General features: G+C 36.7%; 2 protein-coding genes across 2 annotated transcripts; both read right to left on the bottom strand.

Annotated features, from left to right (window-relative positions):
• Positions 1 to 3083: 3083 nt before the first annotated feature.
• Positions 3084 to 4052, bottom strand: LOC112865151 (olfactory receptor 10AG1-like). The gene has a single exon (XM_025928191.2). It carries the CDS (start codon positions 4032 to 4034, stop codon positions 3084 to 3086), a length of 951 nt encoding a protein of 316 aa, XP_025783976.2. The 5' UTR covers positions 4035 to 4052.
• Positions 4053 to 10238: 6186 nt separating this feature from the next.
• Positions 10239 to 11195, bottom strand: LOC112865381 (olfactory receptor 10AG1-like). The gene has a single exon (XM_025928456.2). It carries the CDS (start codon positions 11178 to 11180, stop codon positions 10239 to 10241), a length of 942 nt encoding a protein of 313 aa, XP_025784241.2. The 5' UTR covers positions 11181 to 11195.
• Positions 11196 to 16177: the final 4982 nt, after the last annotated feature.

Below are 16177 nucleotides of genomic sequence, written 5' to 3'. Positions count from 1 at the left end.
TTCATATTGTGGAATATCCCATTCCCTCAAAAATAGCCATATATTGATTATCTCTATGTATTTGAATATAAAATACAACACAGCTAGTGATTTCCCTGAGAAAAACAGCCAACACTACCATTTTTGGTGCTTTAAACTCTTCCAAATGCTTCTCCATGCCAGGTATATATTGATCCTTATAATAATCCTGGGAGTTCATAGAAAATAGTGTGTTTTTCCCATTTTATTAATTGTGAATTGTTAAAGACAAGACAACAGGCCCAAAATAGAGTCGCTTATGTTAAGCCCCACATCACCAAATGAAAACTTAGCTCCAGTTTTGGCTTTCCCAAAAATGTAATCTAAAACCACACAATCAAGGTAATCAAGCTTGGTAATCTGCCTGATCTATCCCTCCATGCCTTATAAGGAAAGTAATTTTGCCGTAACCAATTCAATTTTTGCCTAGCATAACTTCCTTGTTCTTGCTTCTTCGTGCCTGTAAAGTCCCCTTGCCTTGTATACCTCTTTGGAGCTCCTTCCTACCTGTTGAATTGGATACTACTCAATTCATGAATTACTGACAAAAGCCAATAATAACTTTAAGATGTACTCAGTTGAATTGCTGTTCTTTAATGTAATGAAAAAGTAGCTAAATGAATTGCTCAAGATATGGGTACAGCAAAGATTAAAATTTAGTTGTCTGAACTCTTGGGATAACACTATTTCCATCATATTGTGATTCGAGCTTTGCTAAATGTCAGAAACAGAAAACACCACCACTCGTATCTTTATCATCACTATCATCACCATAATTATCACCATCAATGGGCTTTATCATAACCATATAAAAATTGGTATATAAAACATTAATGGGAAGGGATATAAACACATATACTTCATGGATAAAATACCTAAATAAATAAAGGTAGTACATTATGTTAGATTGCAGAAGATGTAAAAGGTTAATGACATAAAATATAGCCATCTAAAAAAGAGGCAAGGGGCACCTGGGTGGCTGTGTCGGTTGAGTGTCCTACTTGGCTCAGGTCATGATCTCATGGTTCATAAGTTTGAGCCCTGCATCGGACTCACTGCTATCAGTACAGAGCCTGCTTCGGATCCTCTGCCCCCCCCTACCCCTCCCCTGCTCATGCTCTCTCTCTCAAAAATAAATAAACACATTAAAACATAAAGAACGGGAGCTAATATTGTTTTATAAGTATATGTACAATTACCGCTAAAACTATTGAACATAATAATCGTCCAAGAACTACTAACAGAAGTCTCAGAGACCGATGCACGCAATAATCTCTTCATGCCAGTGACTGGCTTGAGATCTGGGATTGGGAGACAGGCATTCGTGGTTCTATTGACAGGTGATCCCTTTCCTTGATAAAACCAGTTCAAAGGTTTAAAAATTTCCAACATTTTAGAAAGGGTGGAAGGCATAAAAGAATAGGCACACTAAGGTAAATGCTACTGTAAGGACTTTGCATAAATCTGAAATAACCTGTAACACATTCCTTCACTTTCAAACTCATGGATATTTTATTTTCTTTAAAAATTTTTAACGTTTATTTATTTTTGAGAGAGAGAGGGGGAGAGAGAGAGAGCAGGGGAGAGGCAGAGAAAGAGGGAGACACAGAATCTGAAGCAGGCTCCAGGCTCTGAGCAGTCCGCACAGAGCCCGACGCGGGGCTTGAACTCACGGACTGCGAGATCATGACCTGAGCTGAAGCTGGTTGCTCAACCGAACTTATGAACTGTGAGCTCACGAACTGAGACGAAGTCAGACTCTTAACTAACTGAACCAAAGGACTAAGCCACCCAGGCACCCCACAGATACTTTACTTTTAAAATATGAATTGGCATAGCAGTAGCTGTTCAGAGTTCTATTAAAGAATAAATGAAAAAATTAAAAGCAAATTACTTTGAAAATTATTGGGTTAAACATAGAAATATGTTCAGGGGTGCCTGGGTGGCTCAGTTGGTTAAGCACCTGAATTTGGCTCAGGTCATGATCTCACGGTTCGTGGGTTCAAGCCCCGAGTTGGGCTCTGAGCTGACAGGGTGGGGGGGCCTGGAAGCTGCTTCAGATTCTGTGTCTCCCTTTCTCTCTGCCCCTCCCCCACTTACACTCTGTCTCTCTTAAAAAGTAAATATACATTAAGAAATATGTGCAATAACTTCTGGCTGGAAGTTACTAGGAAGAAAGTGAACTGAATGTAAGATTTTCTTTTGGTATTATGATCGGAGTGACTCCACGTTGCTGCATAGTAGGTTAAATAAATATGCTTTCAATGTTCGCTGATGCTCTGAAATCTCTTATTTGGCCAAAAATCTGAGGTATATCACAACCATATTAATTCACCTATTCACTTAATAGATTCACTCATTCAACATTTATTGTTTACGTGCCATTTCCAGTCTCTGACTATAGAATCAAAGAAAGTTTTCCATTATTGTTGTTTAACTTTTATTATTTTTTTTTGTGAGAGAGAGAGAGAGAGGGAGAGAGAGAGAAAGAGAGATGGTGAGCACGCACGTGGAAGAGGGGCAGAGAAAGAGAGAAACTCTTAAGCAGGATCCATTCTCAGCACGGAGCCAGACTCAGGGCTCGAGCTCATGACCATGAGATTACGACCTGAACCAAAATCAAGAGTTGGGCACTTATAACCAACTAAGCCACCCAGGCACCTCTAGAATCAAAGAATGTTAACAAATACAAGTGTGAAGATTGAAGAAATGATTTAGGTAAATAATCTCATACATTGTTTAGCGTAATCAAGTGAAAAATCTTGAAAGATGGAGTTCTATTTTATATGAATTTCATTTATGTTCTAATTTCATATGAAATCTGTGGTGCACATTACTATTTTATTCCTGGGTTGGGATTACTCGTTAGGCTTGGTGCACTGAAGACAGATTAATTTGCCTGGTATGTGTCCAAGCACAATAAATTGTAGGCTGGATACAACTTATTGCATCTCGAAGTCTATCATAAGCTGGAAGTGGTTAATTCCTTAAAGGGAGTGTGGAGATTTGAAATGTTTCCCTGATACCCGTGTGGCGAGCAGCTAAAACGTGGACAGCTAAACTCATCACGCCATTTTTTTAAGTAATAGTTTTCTCAGGGCTGCAGTCACATCCTTGTTCCTAAGACTGTATATCAGGGGATTAAACATTGGCGTCACTGTGGTATAGAAAAGAGAGAGCAGTCTGTCAGTTCCTGCAGAATGATTGGACTTGGGCCTTAAGTAGGTAATGGTAGCGGATCCAAAGAATAAAAACACGACCAGCAGGTGGGAAGAACAGGTGGAAAAAGCTTTGGCCCGTCCCCTGGCAGTTGGCAACTTGAGAATGGTGGAAATGATTTTGCTGTAAGAGACAAGTATCAACACAAAAGGAAGTGTGACAAACAACATAGCTACTACATAGACCGATATCTCATGTACAAAGAGGTCCCCACAGGCTAGCCGGAGGATGGGGGGTATGTCGCAGAAGAAGTGGTTGATTTGGTTAGAATTACAGAAATGCAGAGAGAAAATCTGACATGTTTGTCCTATCTGGACTGGGACTCCACCGATCCAGGAGCCAACAGCCAGTTGGATACACATCTTCTGGTTCATGACTAGAGGGTAGTGCAGAGGATTACAAATGGCCACGTAGCGGTCATAGGCCATTACTGTCAGGAGGAAACACTCAGTGGCTCCCAACGCGAGGAAGAAGCACATCTGGGAGGCACAGCCCAGCATAGAAATGCTTCTATCCTGAGTCCAAAGGTTCACCAGAATCCTAGGGAGAGTGACGGACACGTAACAGATTTCCAACGAGGAAAGATGCGCCAGGAAAAAATACATGGGTTTCTGTAGTGCCTTGTCAAGCCTGGTTATTGTTATTACGAGGCTATTTCCAATTAAGATAATAACGTAAATGGTGGAGAACACTCCAAATAGTAACCGTTGGAGGTTTGGAAGGTCAGAAAATCCCAAAAGCACAAATTGCTTTATGGTGGAAGTATTATCATCTGCTTTCACCTCTTCACATTTCATCTGTGGGAATGATTTAATCAGAAGTACAGGTTACTCCTATTCCTTTGGCTCTTGTTTTCTTCTGATACACAAAGAGGATGGCATGCTTCCCAAGTTTCCCAGTTACCTATTAAAACAAATCTATAACTTCCAGCGCTCTAAAAGTGTGGTGAGGTGTATTTTTCATTATTATTAAATGTATTTGTAAGTAGAAAAATGCCCCTAGTCTTTTTTTTTCTGCTATGAATTATCATATTTTTTTTTGTTTCTGAAGATATGTCATTGTAATTTTGCTCTCCATCTGAACATTCGAAATTGCAAAATCTGAATTTATCTTCAATCCTGACAATTATTTCATGCTTTCACTCTATTGTGTTTTCCTCTCAAATCTGTTTTCTGTGAATATCAATTTCAAAATTAATTTCACTTCACAAGTCAATATCTTTTAAGTCACCTGAATAGGTTTTATGAACGAATGTAGTTCATTTCTCAAAGTAGTGGGTTTTTGTGGGTTTAGCTTTGACATTCTGCATATTTCAGCTGTTTTACTATAAGACAAAATTGATGAGCTGACCGCTAAATATTATGGGGTGTTATTTAATCTTTAAAAATGCGTGTTTCGGTGTAAGATCCACGAAATAAGCAGTCATATTTTTTTTTCATATTTTGCAGTGGAGAGAAAAGGAGGTCTAAAATGGTCTATGTGTTCAGAAATACTCAGAGACATTTTTGTTCAAAAAAGCAATCCCAATTACAATGTATACCCCTCACACATTTCCCATATAAAAGAAATATTGATCAAAACTCATCTCTGAGATCTCTCTAAATTACCCATATCCTCAATAATTGCAATTATTCTGCTGATTCCATTTAATCCATCCTGTCTTTTCCTTGCACACATATGTGTCTGTGTTCATGTACATGAGTGTATTGGGGTGAATTTCTTATCTTTATTATGTACTTTTGTCATTTGTATAACTAGATTGGAAGCTTGTTTTGATATTCTATACATTTTTCTATGAAATGCATAGCATATTTTTTTCCCAAAAATGTGATTTACTAACTTCTTGAATAAATTACAAAGGAGTCGAATTGGTTGTTTCTTTGGAATAGCCCCTCTGGTGTAAGTATGGGTTCTTACCCAAAATGCAGACTTCCCCTGCCTCTCTCCCTCCTGGTATATATAGATTAAGCATGTTTTCTGTGGTGCGTGTGTGTGTGTGTGTGTGTGTGTGTGTGTGTGTGTGAATTATACTCTTTTCATTCAATCTTGTAGAAATAGCAAATTGTTTCATTGCTTTCAATGTGTCCTAGATAACTTCCATATAATGAGTTAACTAATTTGAAAGCCAATAGAGACTAACTCGTTGCAAAGAAAATACATACCTATAACCATACTCTAAGGGTATTGAATATGGACAATAGTCAAAATGTCAGTACAAAAATGTAGGCAGAAATGGGGCAGGAACAATAGTCCATGCAAAACCTGACACTACTGAGGATTTTCTGTGGCTGAGAAAAGGAAAATTAAATGATAATTTCTTTTACAATCTACAATATTCCAAACTACATATTTAAAGTGATAAAGGCGTGTAGACCTTGCCCTGCTATTATACAATTCTCCCAATGTAAATTTGATTCCAAGGAATGTAAAAAAGCTATAGGTGAGTCTGTAAGATGGTCAGAAATTAGTAGCTGTTAGGTGGCATACAAGATGACACAGCCAGGGTTTGTTTGTGTGTGTGTGTGTGTGTGTGTGTGTGTGTGTGTGTGTGTGTTTGCCTTCACTATGCCATCCTACACACCTTTAACCACAAATCATATTTTATTCACCTGTTTCAGTCAACATAAAATCCAATCCAGTATTTGAACAGTTATTTAAATTGTTTGTTGAATGAATAAGCAGGGAGGGGCAGAGAAAGAGAGAGAGGAAGACACAGAATCGGAAGCAGGCTCCAGGCTCTGAGCTGTCAGCACAAAGCCTGACATGGGGCTTGAACCCACGAATCGTGAGATCATGACCTGAGCCAAGGTTGGACACTGAACCAACTGAGCCACCCAGGTGCCCCCTAGCCAACTTTGTTTTTAATTCAGACGTTTTCTGTTTCTTTCTCTGGTCTTCCCACTAAAATAATGACTCTTTTTTTTTTTTTTTTAATAGAGAGCTCGTGATATCAATTACAACTATCATTACAATTACAACTATCATTACAATGTATGTAATGCTTATATGCAGAACAAGTTTATAAAATCAAATGGGAGGTAAGAAATAATCAGAATTTGGTGAATGCAATTCAGAAGGCTTTTTCCTTTAGAAGTCTCTAAAGATAAAAGTGAAAACATGCCGATATCTCTGTAGCATCTTCAGATTCATTTATCATGGAACCTAACTCTTAACAAGCAAAGAATACCTTTGGTATTAGTAGGATGCAAACCCATTTCCATAAGGTCCATTCACTATCTCGTTCCTTAGTTATGTATAATTAAATTTTCAGGGGATATGATTTCCAGGTTTAATGCATTCAAACTACTTAAATACATGCTTAACACACAGTAGTTTTACATGTTGGCATCCAAGATGGTAACAGTGATGATTATGTTGATGATAATAGAATGTCAATAATCTCTGGTATATTTGTCCATTATGTTACAAAGCACTTTGCATTCTCCTTTCTATTACAATAATGAAAGTCAGAAAAGCAAACAGACTATCTGAATCAATGTTTTGTAATTAAACCACAGTAGCAATAACAAAAACAGATTCCTTTTTAAATTTTCTTAAATCAGTGTTTGCTGATGCCCTGAAAATACAATTGTTAGTAAAACTGAACTTAGTATCAGACAAAAATTCATGCTTACCTGTTTGGATTGAGGTTAAATATAACGCTCACCTTTATTGACTGAAAAAGAGAGAGAATGAGAACGGTAGTTTTGGCAGGTAATTTACTTTTATTTGAAACTGAAGTCAACCACTTGGTAAAATATGTCTACTGTCACAACACCTAGTGCTCTTTAAGGAGGACTCATTCTTTGCCCTTGGGATCAGTTCCTTTCCCGTGTCACTTTCTAATTGAACTAAACCATTCTGCCTGCCACTCAAGGAATTTGGTACAATAACCAGAAGCATATCTGGCCACATTACTCCTTCTTTAAATTCTCTATGTCTCTTACTTTATTTGTCATCATTAAGAAATATAAGCATTGTACAATCAGAAATTTACATAAATTATTAAATCATTAATATTTAATAATTGTATCCAAGTATTATTTATATAAATATATAAATATTTATATTTAAACGTTTATTTATATAAATATTTAAATATTTTTATTCATTTAAATATTTATTTATATGAATATAATTTTATTTAAATATGTAATATTAAATCACTAAATTATAAATTATTAAATTACATAAAGTAAATTACATATTGCTTATAAACTAAGATGTTCTAATAAAGATGCAAGCTTAAGGGGCGCCTGGGTGGCTCACACAGTTAAGCGTCCGACTTCAGATCAGGTCATGATCTCATGGTTTGTGAGTTCAAGCCCTTAAGCTCTCAGTGTAGAGCCTGCTTGGAATTCTCTGTCTCTCTCTGCCTCTCTCTCTCTCAAAATAAATAATAAACTTAAAAAAATAAAAATAAAAATTCAGAAGTACGAAGTCAAGGGCTGTGGGGACCATTATGTCACCTGCAGCGTGAATCTCCCATCTCCATGTTCAAGTTAGCTAAGTAGGCCGCATCGCCTCCTCCCACACTGCAGAAGGTGGGCAGGGGGCTGGAGGTAAGCACTCACTCCTTTTTAGACTTGCAAACTGAAAACTCCATGCAGAATTTCCAGGCATAATCCCTTATGTCAAACTTAGTCATAAGACACCCCTTCTCCAAACTGGAAGAGAAGCTAGAAAATATTTCTCTAGGTACTGCCATGGGACGAGCTAAGACTAACTATCATTAACTCCCCTCCTTTGTCAAAACCTAAAATGCTGAGTTGCGGCATCCGGTTCTCAGCCAAGGATATCTTCATTGTGGCTCCTCTCAGTGCAGTAATTATAAAACAAGAGAAAAAGTTTTATAACACCCTCTACAAACAAACACATATAGACACACATTCACAAAATACATTGGAAGGAGTATTAGGTCCACCTGAAGGAAGCAGTAGATTCATATGTTTATGAATATTAATGAATAGAGGGATGGAAAACAGATTTTGGAAACATCAAGTCCTGTGCATTGAAAAGCTCTTATCTAGGGCTCCTGGATGGCTCGGTTTTTTTAAGTGTCTGACTGTGGCTCAGGTCATGATTTCATGGTTTGTGGGTTCGAGCCCTGTGTCGGGCTCTTTGCTAACAGCTCAAAATCTGGAACCTGCTTCAGATTCTGTGCCTCCCTCTCTCTCTCTGTCCCTCTCCCACTCATGTTCTCTCTCTCTCTCAAAAATAAAGAAACATCAAGAAAATAAAAGCTCGTATCTTCAAGGATTATATATTTATTCACCAATTTTGAGTTATATTTTTATTTCAATTCCAGCCATTAAAATATATGTGTAGCATAATCTTATTGTGGTTTTAGCTTGCATTTTAATTTTAATCTAATTTCATTTTACTTTTGAGAGAGGGAGAGAGAGAGAGGGAGAGAGAGCAGGCACCCCTAGGATGCATTTTAATAGTGGCTAAGGATGGTGGGCACCTTTTGCATGATTATTTGAGTTCTGTATATCCCTTTTAGCAAATATATATTCAGATTTTTGCACATTTGTTAATTAGGCTGTTTCTTGTCTTGCTATTGAGTTTTGGGAGGTCTTTGTATATTCTCAATCCTTTTTTTTTTTCTTTTTGGAAGTGTGATGTGCAAGTCTTTCCATCTTTGGCTTGTGTTTTAGTTCTCTGGACATGTCAATCTCAGAGAAGTCTGATTTACAAACTTTTTATTTATTTATTTATTTATTTATTTATTTTTTGGGGGGGACAGAGAGAGACAGAGCATGAACGGGGGAGGGGCAGAGAGACAGGGAGACACAGAATCCGAAACAGGCTCCAGGCTCTGAGCCATCAGCCCAGAGCCTGACGCGGGGCTCGAACTCACGGACCGCGAGATAGTGACCTGGCTGAAGCCGGACGCTTAACCGACTGCGCCACCCAGGCGCCCCAGAAGGAAGCATTTCTGACAGGTAATGGTTCCTTAGAGATCCGTTGCCTACATTTACAAAGGATTTATTAGATAGGCATAAATATTGAAAATCAATAAAGTTATTTGTATAAGTACAAACAGAGAAACAACACAAGCAACTGATCATAATGATTATCTTGATACACAATAAATACATATTTATGAATACATATGCAATTTTCATGATTACACAAACAACACAAACTTATTGCAATAAACTGTAACTGTCAGTAAAACGAAGGAGAAAATGATAGAATATTTTTCTCTGAGATATCCACAGTTGACACTGGTTATAATATTTTTATTGATCATTTGCAGAGTCTGTGTGTATGTGGCATACTAGTTATATGTGCAATGTCTGTGTTTTTATAGTACATATATTTTGTGAAACTTTATTTCCATTTCCCTAATTTTCCCATCACACTATCATCTCTAGAAAAGTGTATTAAAAATACATTCTTATGACTTTCTCCCCTCTTTTAAGTAGAAGCAAACATTTTAATAATAATATTCACTTTTGTCAAATCATAGGACTATACTATATACATATATTTAATCTGATATTAGTATATATCATGCTTACTATTGACTGGTATTACTGTACCAAAATCATTTATAAAACTATGTTTTCAGTGACAGGTGCTCTTTTTCCTTAAGAAATTATTTCTTGTAGAGTCGTTGTTAATGTTCATTGTCAACCTGGTTCTTAAAATGACTGTTACAATTCTATATAAATGAATGACATGGGTTCCAATAAGTGATATAACTGTGTTTATATTACAGTTAAGTCTATGATATCAATCTTTGTCAAGAGTTATTACTGAGAGAGGAAAATAAAACACAATAAAACTATAAAATTACCAATAGAATGATTTTTTATTTGATAACACATACATATATTATGACTTGATGCATTACACATTACAAGTAATTTTTAATTTGGAAAAAAGCTACCACTGTATAGACAAATATTACAGTTTGATATAAATATCTGTTGAAATTTCAGTACCAATATATAAGAAATGAATTCCTATAACATTTTTAATGAAGTGAATTACTTATATAGCAATCTTCTCAATGCCATGATGACATCCTTGTTCCTTAGACTGTATATCATGGGATTAAACATGGGAGTCACAATTGTGTAGAAAAGAGAAAGTACTTTGTCAATTCCTGCTGAGTGACTGTGTTTGGGTCTTAAGTAAGTGATAATGGCTGATCCAAAGAACAACACCACGACAATAAGATGAGAAGAACAGGTGGAGAAGGCTTTGGCCCGACTTGTGGCTGATGGCAATTGAAGGACTGTGGAGATGATTTTGCTATAGGAGATAAGTATCAACAGAAAGGGAATGGTGACAATCAACACAGCAGCTATGTAGATCAACATTTCACTCACAAATGTGTCCCCACAAGCAAGCTTGATGATTGGGGGGATGTCACAGAAGAAGTGGTCAATTAAATTGGAGCCACAAAAGGACAGAGAGAAAATCTGGAACGTTTGCCCTATCTGGACTGGAATTCCACTGATCCAGGAGCCAGCCACCAGCTGGATACAGATCTTATTGTTCATGACTAGAGGGTAGTGCAGAGGGTTACAGATGGCCACGTAGCGGTCATAGGCCATCACTGTCAGCAGGAAACACTCCGTGGCTCCCAACACAAGAATACAGCACATCTGTGTGGCACAGGCAACTAATGAAATTGTTCTTCTCTGGGTCCAAAGGTTCATAAGCATTCTGGGGAGAGTAACTGACACATAGCAGATTTCTAAAAAGGAAAAATTGCCAAGGAAATAGTACATAGGAGTCTGAAGTGCAGGATCCAATTTTGTTATTAGAGATATGATGCCATTACTCATCACAATAGCGATATAGATGACCGAGAACAATCCAAATAGAAGCCACCGGAGATGGGGAACATCAGCAAAGTCCAAGAGAACAAATTCTATCAGTTCAGTTAGGTTTGCTTCTGGTGGTTTTTCTTTGTGTTGCATCTGCAAAAGGGGCAAATTTAGCTTCTACTTTTAGTTTACCTTAAGAGATCAATACCTGTTTTCTAAATTGCATTAGGATATTTATATTGATTTTCTTAACCATTGTAATTGTTTCTAATTTAATAATGTTACTATTTGTGTATTTCTCACTTTCTCAGTTTAGATCCTATGGATCATCACTGTATACACTCCCTTCAAATGTCCTTGAAGATTCTTCCATACACTTTCTGAATACAGCCCAGGATAAACCAAACTATGCCCTACTCAGCGCAGACAGTGGAAAAATTGGCAATCACTGAAGACAGATCTCCAGCTTTGCCATTTGGTCCCACTTTTCATTTCATTCCTTGACAGTCCTATTGTTCTCTATGATTATTCTCCACCACCATTCAATAGTAGTCTATCAGACTTTGTCTTCCTCGTACATTTTCAACTGCCTGCTTGAACACTGTCGTTACCCTACAATACTTGTTGATCCTGATCATACATTTTCTTATTATACAGTTCACATTATTAGGCAAATTACCCCCAAAAAGGAATATTTTATCACACATAGGGGAATGCAACAAATACCTTTTGGTAAGATACTAAGTGGGGAACATTAAGAGTGGAACAAGGTGGAGAGAGCGGGGCGGGGGGGAGGGCGCGGTTATTTGGGAAAAGTTGCCTGGGAGTGTAGATAGAGATTGAGAAACAGCCAAGCGGTGAACCCCGGGAAAGTAGGGATGGCGTGAAGTGTGTTCATTACCTGTGCGTATGTGAGTGGGCAGGGGGAGAAACGATTCTGTGTGCTACTTGTATTTCCACTGTCTCTATTGTTCCTCACAAAACACTTCAAGCAACAGTTTCTAAACTCACTTCTCTTGAAGGCAAGAACATCGCGACTTACCAGCGATTGATAATTTGATCATGTGCACATAGGTTTTGTGATTACAAGTCATTGCCTATTTTTTTTACTGGGCTTACGTTTGAATCCTGACTGTGTGATTTATTATCTGTGTGACATTAAGCAACTGTTCAAAATTTTTAGGGTTTGCTTCCTTATTCATCATAATTAAATGAGATAATATTGGTAAAATTACCTAACAATTTTATTCGGATTGTTTATTAGTTATGGTTTTATAACTATAATCATGAAAATGCTATGAATATGATATTATGCTCTTAAGTCTTTAGTCCCTAAGACTGTACCACGTTGTTTAGAGAAATGGTATTCATTAGAATTATTGAGTTACTTGTGGGTGATCGCTGCTATGTTTTCATTCTTTCCTTTCATCAGGGTCAGGACTACTAAGGTAAGGTGAGTGAGACTCCTCAGGTACAAAATTTAAGAGGCATTCACTCACTCTCAGGGGTGATTCTGTGTTGCATAATCCAGAAAGTGAATGCCTCCTTCGATATTGCACCCTTGGAATTTCTTGGCTCAAGATGGGTCCGAGCCATGCCTTTCGCCTCTCCATTCCGGTGGGTCTAGACTTTGTCCACCAAACACAGCATAATATAGTGTCATGGATAAAAAAAATACAGTCCTGCCAAGATGGGCCAGATTTAAATTATGGCTCCACCACCTGCGAGCCATGTGACCTCATGAGAGATGCTTAATCTCCTTGTGCTGTGGTTCAGTCAACTCCGTGATTGGCTAAATACCGCACCAACACTTAGGATTTTTATGTTAATTAATTGATCTCGTATCTGTCAAACAACTTGAAGTTCTGGAGCTCGTAAAAGTGTCTTTAAAGGCTGCAGTTATTACTGTTACTAAACACTGAAATTATTTCTTCTATGGGATGCCTGGGTGGCTCAGTCAACTGACTCCGTCTTCGACTCAGGTCGCGATCTCACAGTTTGTGGGTTTGAGCCCCACCATAGGGCTGACAGCTCAGGGCCGGGAGCTTGCTTCAGATTCTGTGTCTCCCTCTCTCTCCGCCCCTCTCTGACTCATGCTCTGTCTCTCAAACATGAATAAACGTTAAAAAAAAGTTAAAAAAAAAGAAAATTAAAATTTATTCTTCTAAATTGTACTCTCTGTTTTATGTGTCATGTAAGAAATTCTCTACTTTCTCTATGTATCACATGACTAATGCGGAAATGGAATGAGATCTTAAAGCAATCAACAGAATTTAATAAAAATGTCACGCACTTAAGGTGTGAATTCTCCATGAATTCTCTGCCAATATTTATGTTTACATTATTATCTCTGCTCTGTGAACCTAATGTCAAGAGTGCATATCAGCATTGAACCAAAAGCATCACAATTTGGCTAAATATCTTTCATATGCATTTTCTTTCATTAATACTCTTGACTTGAGAAGTAAGGACTGTGACTATTTTCCCAGTTAGGATCAATATAAATCTTATGAAATGTTTCTATACCTATGGTGGTGCTTAGTATGTGATTCTGAAATTAAGTAAGGCAGCAAACATGTTTCAAATAAAGTTATTACTCTTAAAGGGGAGAAACAGATTAATATACAAAAGTCCAATCTTCATGTGTCACTTTTTACAAATGGCACATATTTAATATAAATTATTTCATGATTCTTTTTTTCCCCATGATTCTTATTAGAATAAAATTACTTTCAGTGCTAAGTAAAATATAATTTCTAATTGTTCAAACCCAACATTTTGGTGATGGTATCATCTATGCATAACATGAAATAGTAAGATTTGTGTATGTAGTTCTCAAGAGTGGAACAAGGTAGAAAGAGCAGAGATTTGCTCTGCTGGGTGTTCTCATAAAATTATATACTTCCTTTCTTGTAAACATTTACATTATTATTGATAAAGGGAAAATACAACTTAATGTAGTTATGTGGTTTTATTTAAATCCAAGCCTCTACTCTCTGAAAAACTCCAAATGATTAAGGAAATGTATAACAACATTCTAGGTCATTTAAATATTGGGAGCCAACCAAGTCTCAGCTATATTTGTGTATTTGATATAAATTAGCTACTTAAACCTTAAATTAATTTAAAAACAATATTGAATTTAAAACTCTTTTTCATTATTTTACTAATTCTTAATTTTATCATTTTTTCCTTAAAATAAATGTTCTTTGGATTCCCCAGTGGTTATAACATTGTTTCATAGACTGTTTTGCTTCACATTTCTGATTACAATATCAGGTTGAATATGTAAATGTGACAATTATTTGTTCAATGTGTTTGCTCAAAATGAATTTTCCTATAATATTATCTATACCTAGAAAAATGCTTCAATTATTACAGTTTTCAGTATGACAAAGTGACTGAATACCATTATTTATTATCATTTCATTGTAAATTTTATTTAATAGAATCAGAAATATAAAATAATCACTCTAATAAAATGACAAATTTGCTACTTTAATACTAATTTTATGTTTAAAAGTAGGTTCTAAAGCCTAAAATCAGTATAAATTAGTTTACATTTACCTTTCTTATTTGGAATGTTGACTTTTCTCACTGTAGAGGGTTTAATGATTCAACTCGATTGCTGTGGTTGAAAATCACTTGTTTCATCAAAGATACTCAAGCCACCTTTATAATATTCTGTGCTTTCTAAATACAAACTCTCTTTAAATAAAAGTAGTTATCTCTACCCCAGGGATCTCTTCCACCTGGAAAACTTACATTTCTAATTAGAAGCATCACTTTGGCACTCTCTGATTTGTTATATTTATTTTTTTCCACAAAGCTCTTAGTCTACCCAGAATACCTTCTTTTCAACAGCTCCTTGGAATAATGTGCATAGCACATCTGATTTCTTAGACATGAACAGGGTGCTGAGCATTACACCTGAGACCACCCAAAATCGACACATATCCAATTCTCACTTGATCTATTATAAATGCTCTGTATGGAGCCTCTGTTCCTGTTAGATTGAGATCTTGAACTGTTTATCTTGTGTTCTCCTGTAGAATAAGTTCCTTGGTCACTACTTAGAGGCTGGCCTATGTGACCATTGTATTAAGTGTTCTGATGACAAGTGTTATAATTACATACAAAACTACTATACTATTGGCTTCTTCATGGCCACCTTTGCAACCTGAGATTTAGCAGTTGAATGCATTACACATGGTTCAAAAATTAAAATTTTAGCCCAAGGTTAATCTGAACTGGGGGAACTGTTTCTTTTGCAGCATATCCCTCACTGTCTTTTCCCAATTTCATGTCACATTTTCAAAGTGTGAATATTTTCAAGCTTTACTTAGGATAAAATGAGAATCTGAAATAAGTTCAGCTGAGATAATGGGAAAGACTCTGAGCAAATGGTCTGTGAATTCTAAGCTTCACTTTTGGGAAAGGCATTCCCCCATCCCCAAAGGACTGCTTAAGAATCTTGGCTTGGGATCAATTTCTTATGTCAAAAAGAGGATATTGCTTCCTGTTATTTAGCAAATAGTGATTACTAGGGGTTGATGATTAGGAAGAAAAAATATTTCTGAGATAAGAAACTCCTACAGCAATGTGATAACAGGGAGTGATTAAGGAAGATAATTACAATATATCAGGAGCAGGTGCCCAAGGTCATGGAAGAGAATGTATAGGGGAGCCAGATGTGACAGAGCTCAGCAAGGGAGTGAAAGGTGGTCCAGGCTGGAGTTCCTGAGGATGTGCATCCAAGAAGCATCTGCTGAGGACTTCAAAGCCTCGTCATCAGTAAGGTGGACTACTAGGCATGGGTAGAGATCTGATGCCATTGAGTAGAATCTTGAGGAAAAAAAAATACTCAAATGCAAATGATAATTTGTCTTTCAGTAAAGATAGTCTACCAAATTGGCCAGATATGGACATATAAATGCTCTTGGAACAGTTGGGCAGCCATAGAGGAAAAAAAAGTTTAACTTTTGTCAAAAGCGCATTACAGCAGGAAAACTCCCAATGCTATCCCAGGTTCAAGTACTTAAGAGAGTGAAGTGAGGTGAGCATTCTGAGAAGAAGGTCTTATGTTTCAAAATAGAAAAAAATACTCTATCAAAATAAATAATTCTGCATGATAAAAGAAACAAGAGCCC

This window comes from Puma concolor, chromosome D1 (genome assembly GCF_028749965.1).
Source record: "Puma concolor isolate L17-30 chromosome D1, mPumCon1.1.hap2, whole genome shotgun sequence".
NCBI lineage: Eukaryota > Metazoa > Chordata > Mammalia > Carnivora > Felidae > Puma > Puma concolor.
This window is presented reverse-complemented; position numbering and strand designations above follow the sequence as displayed.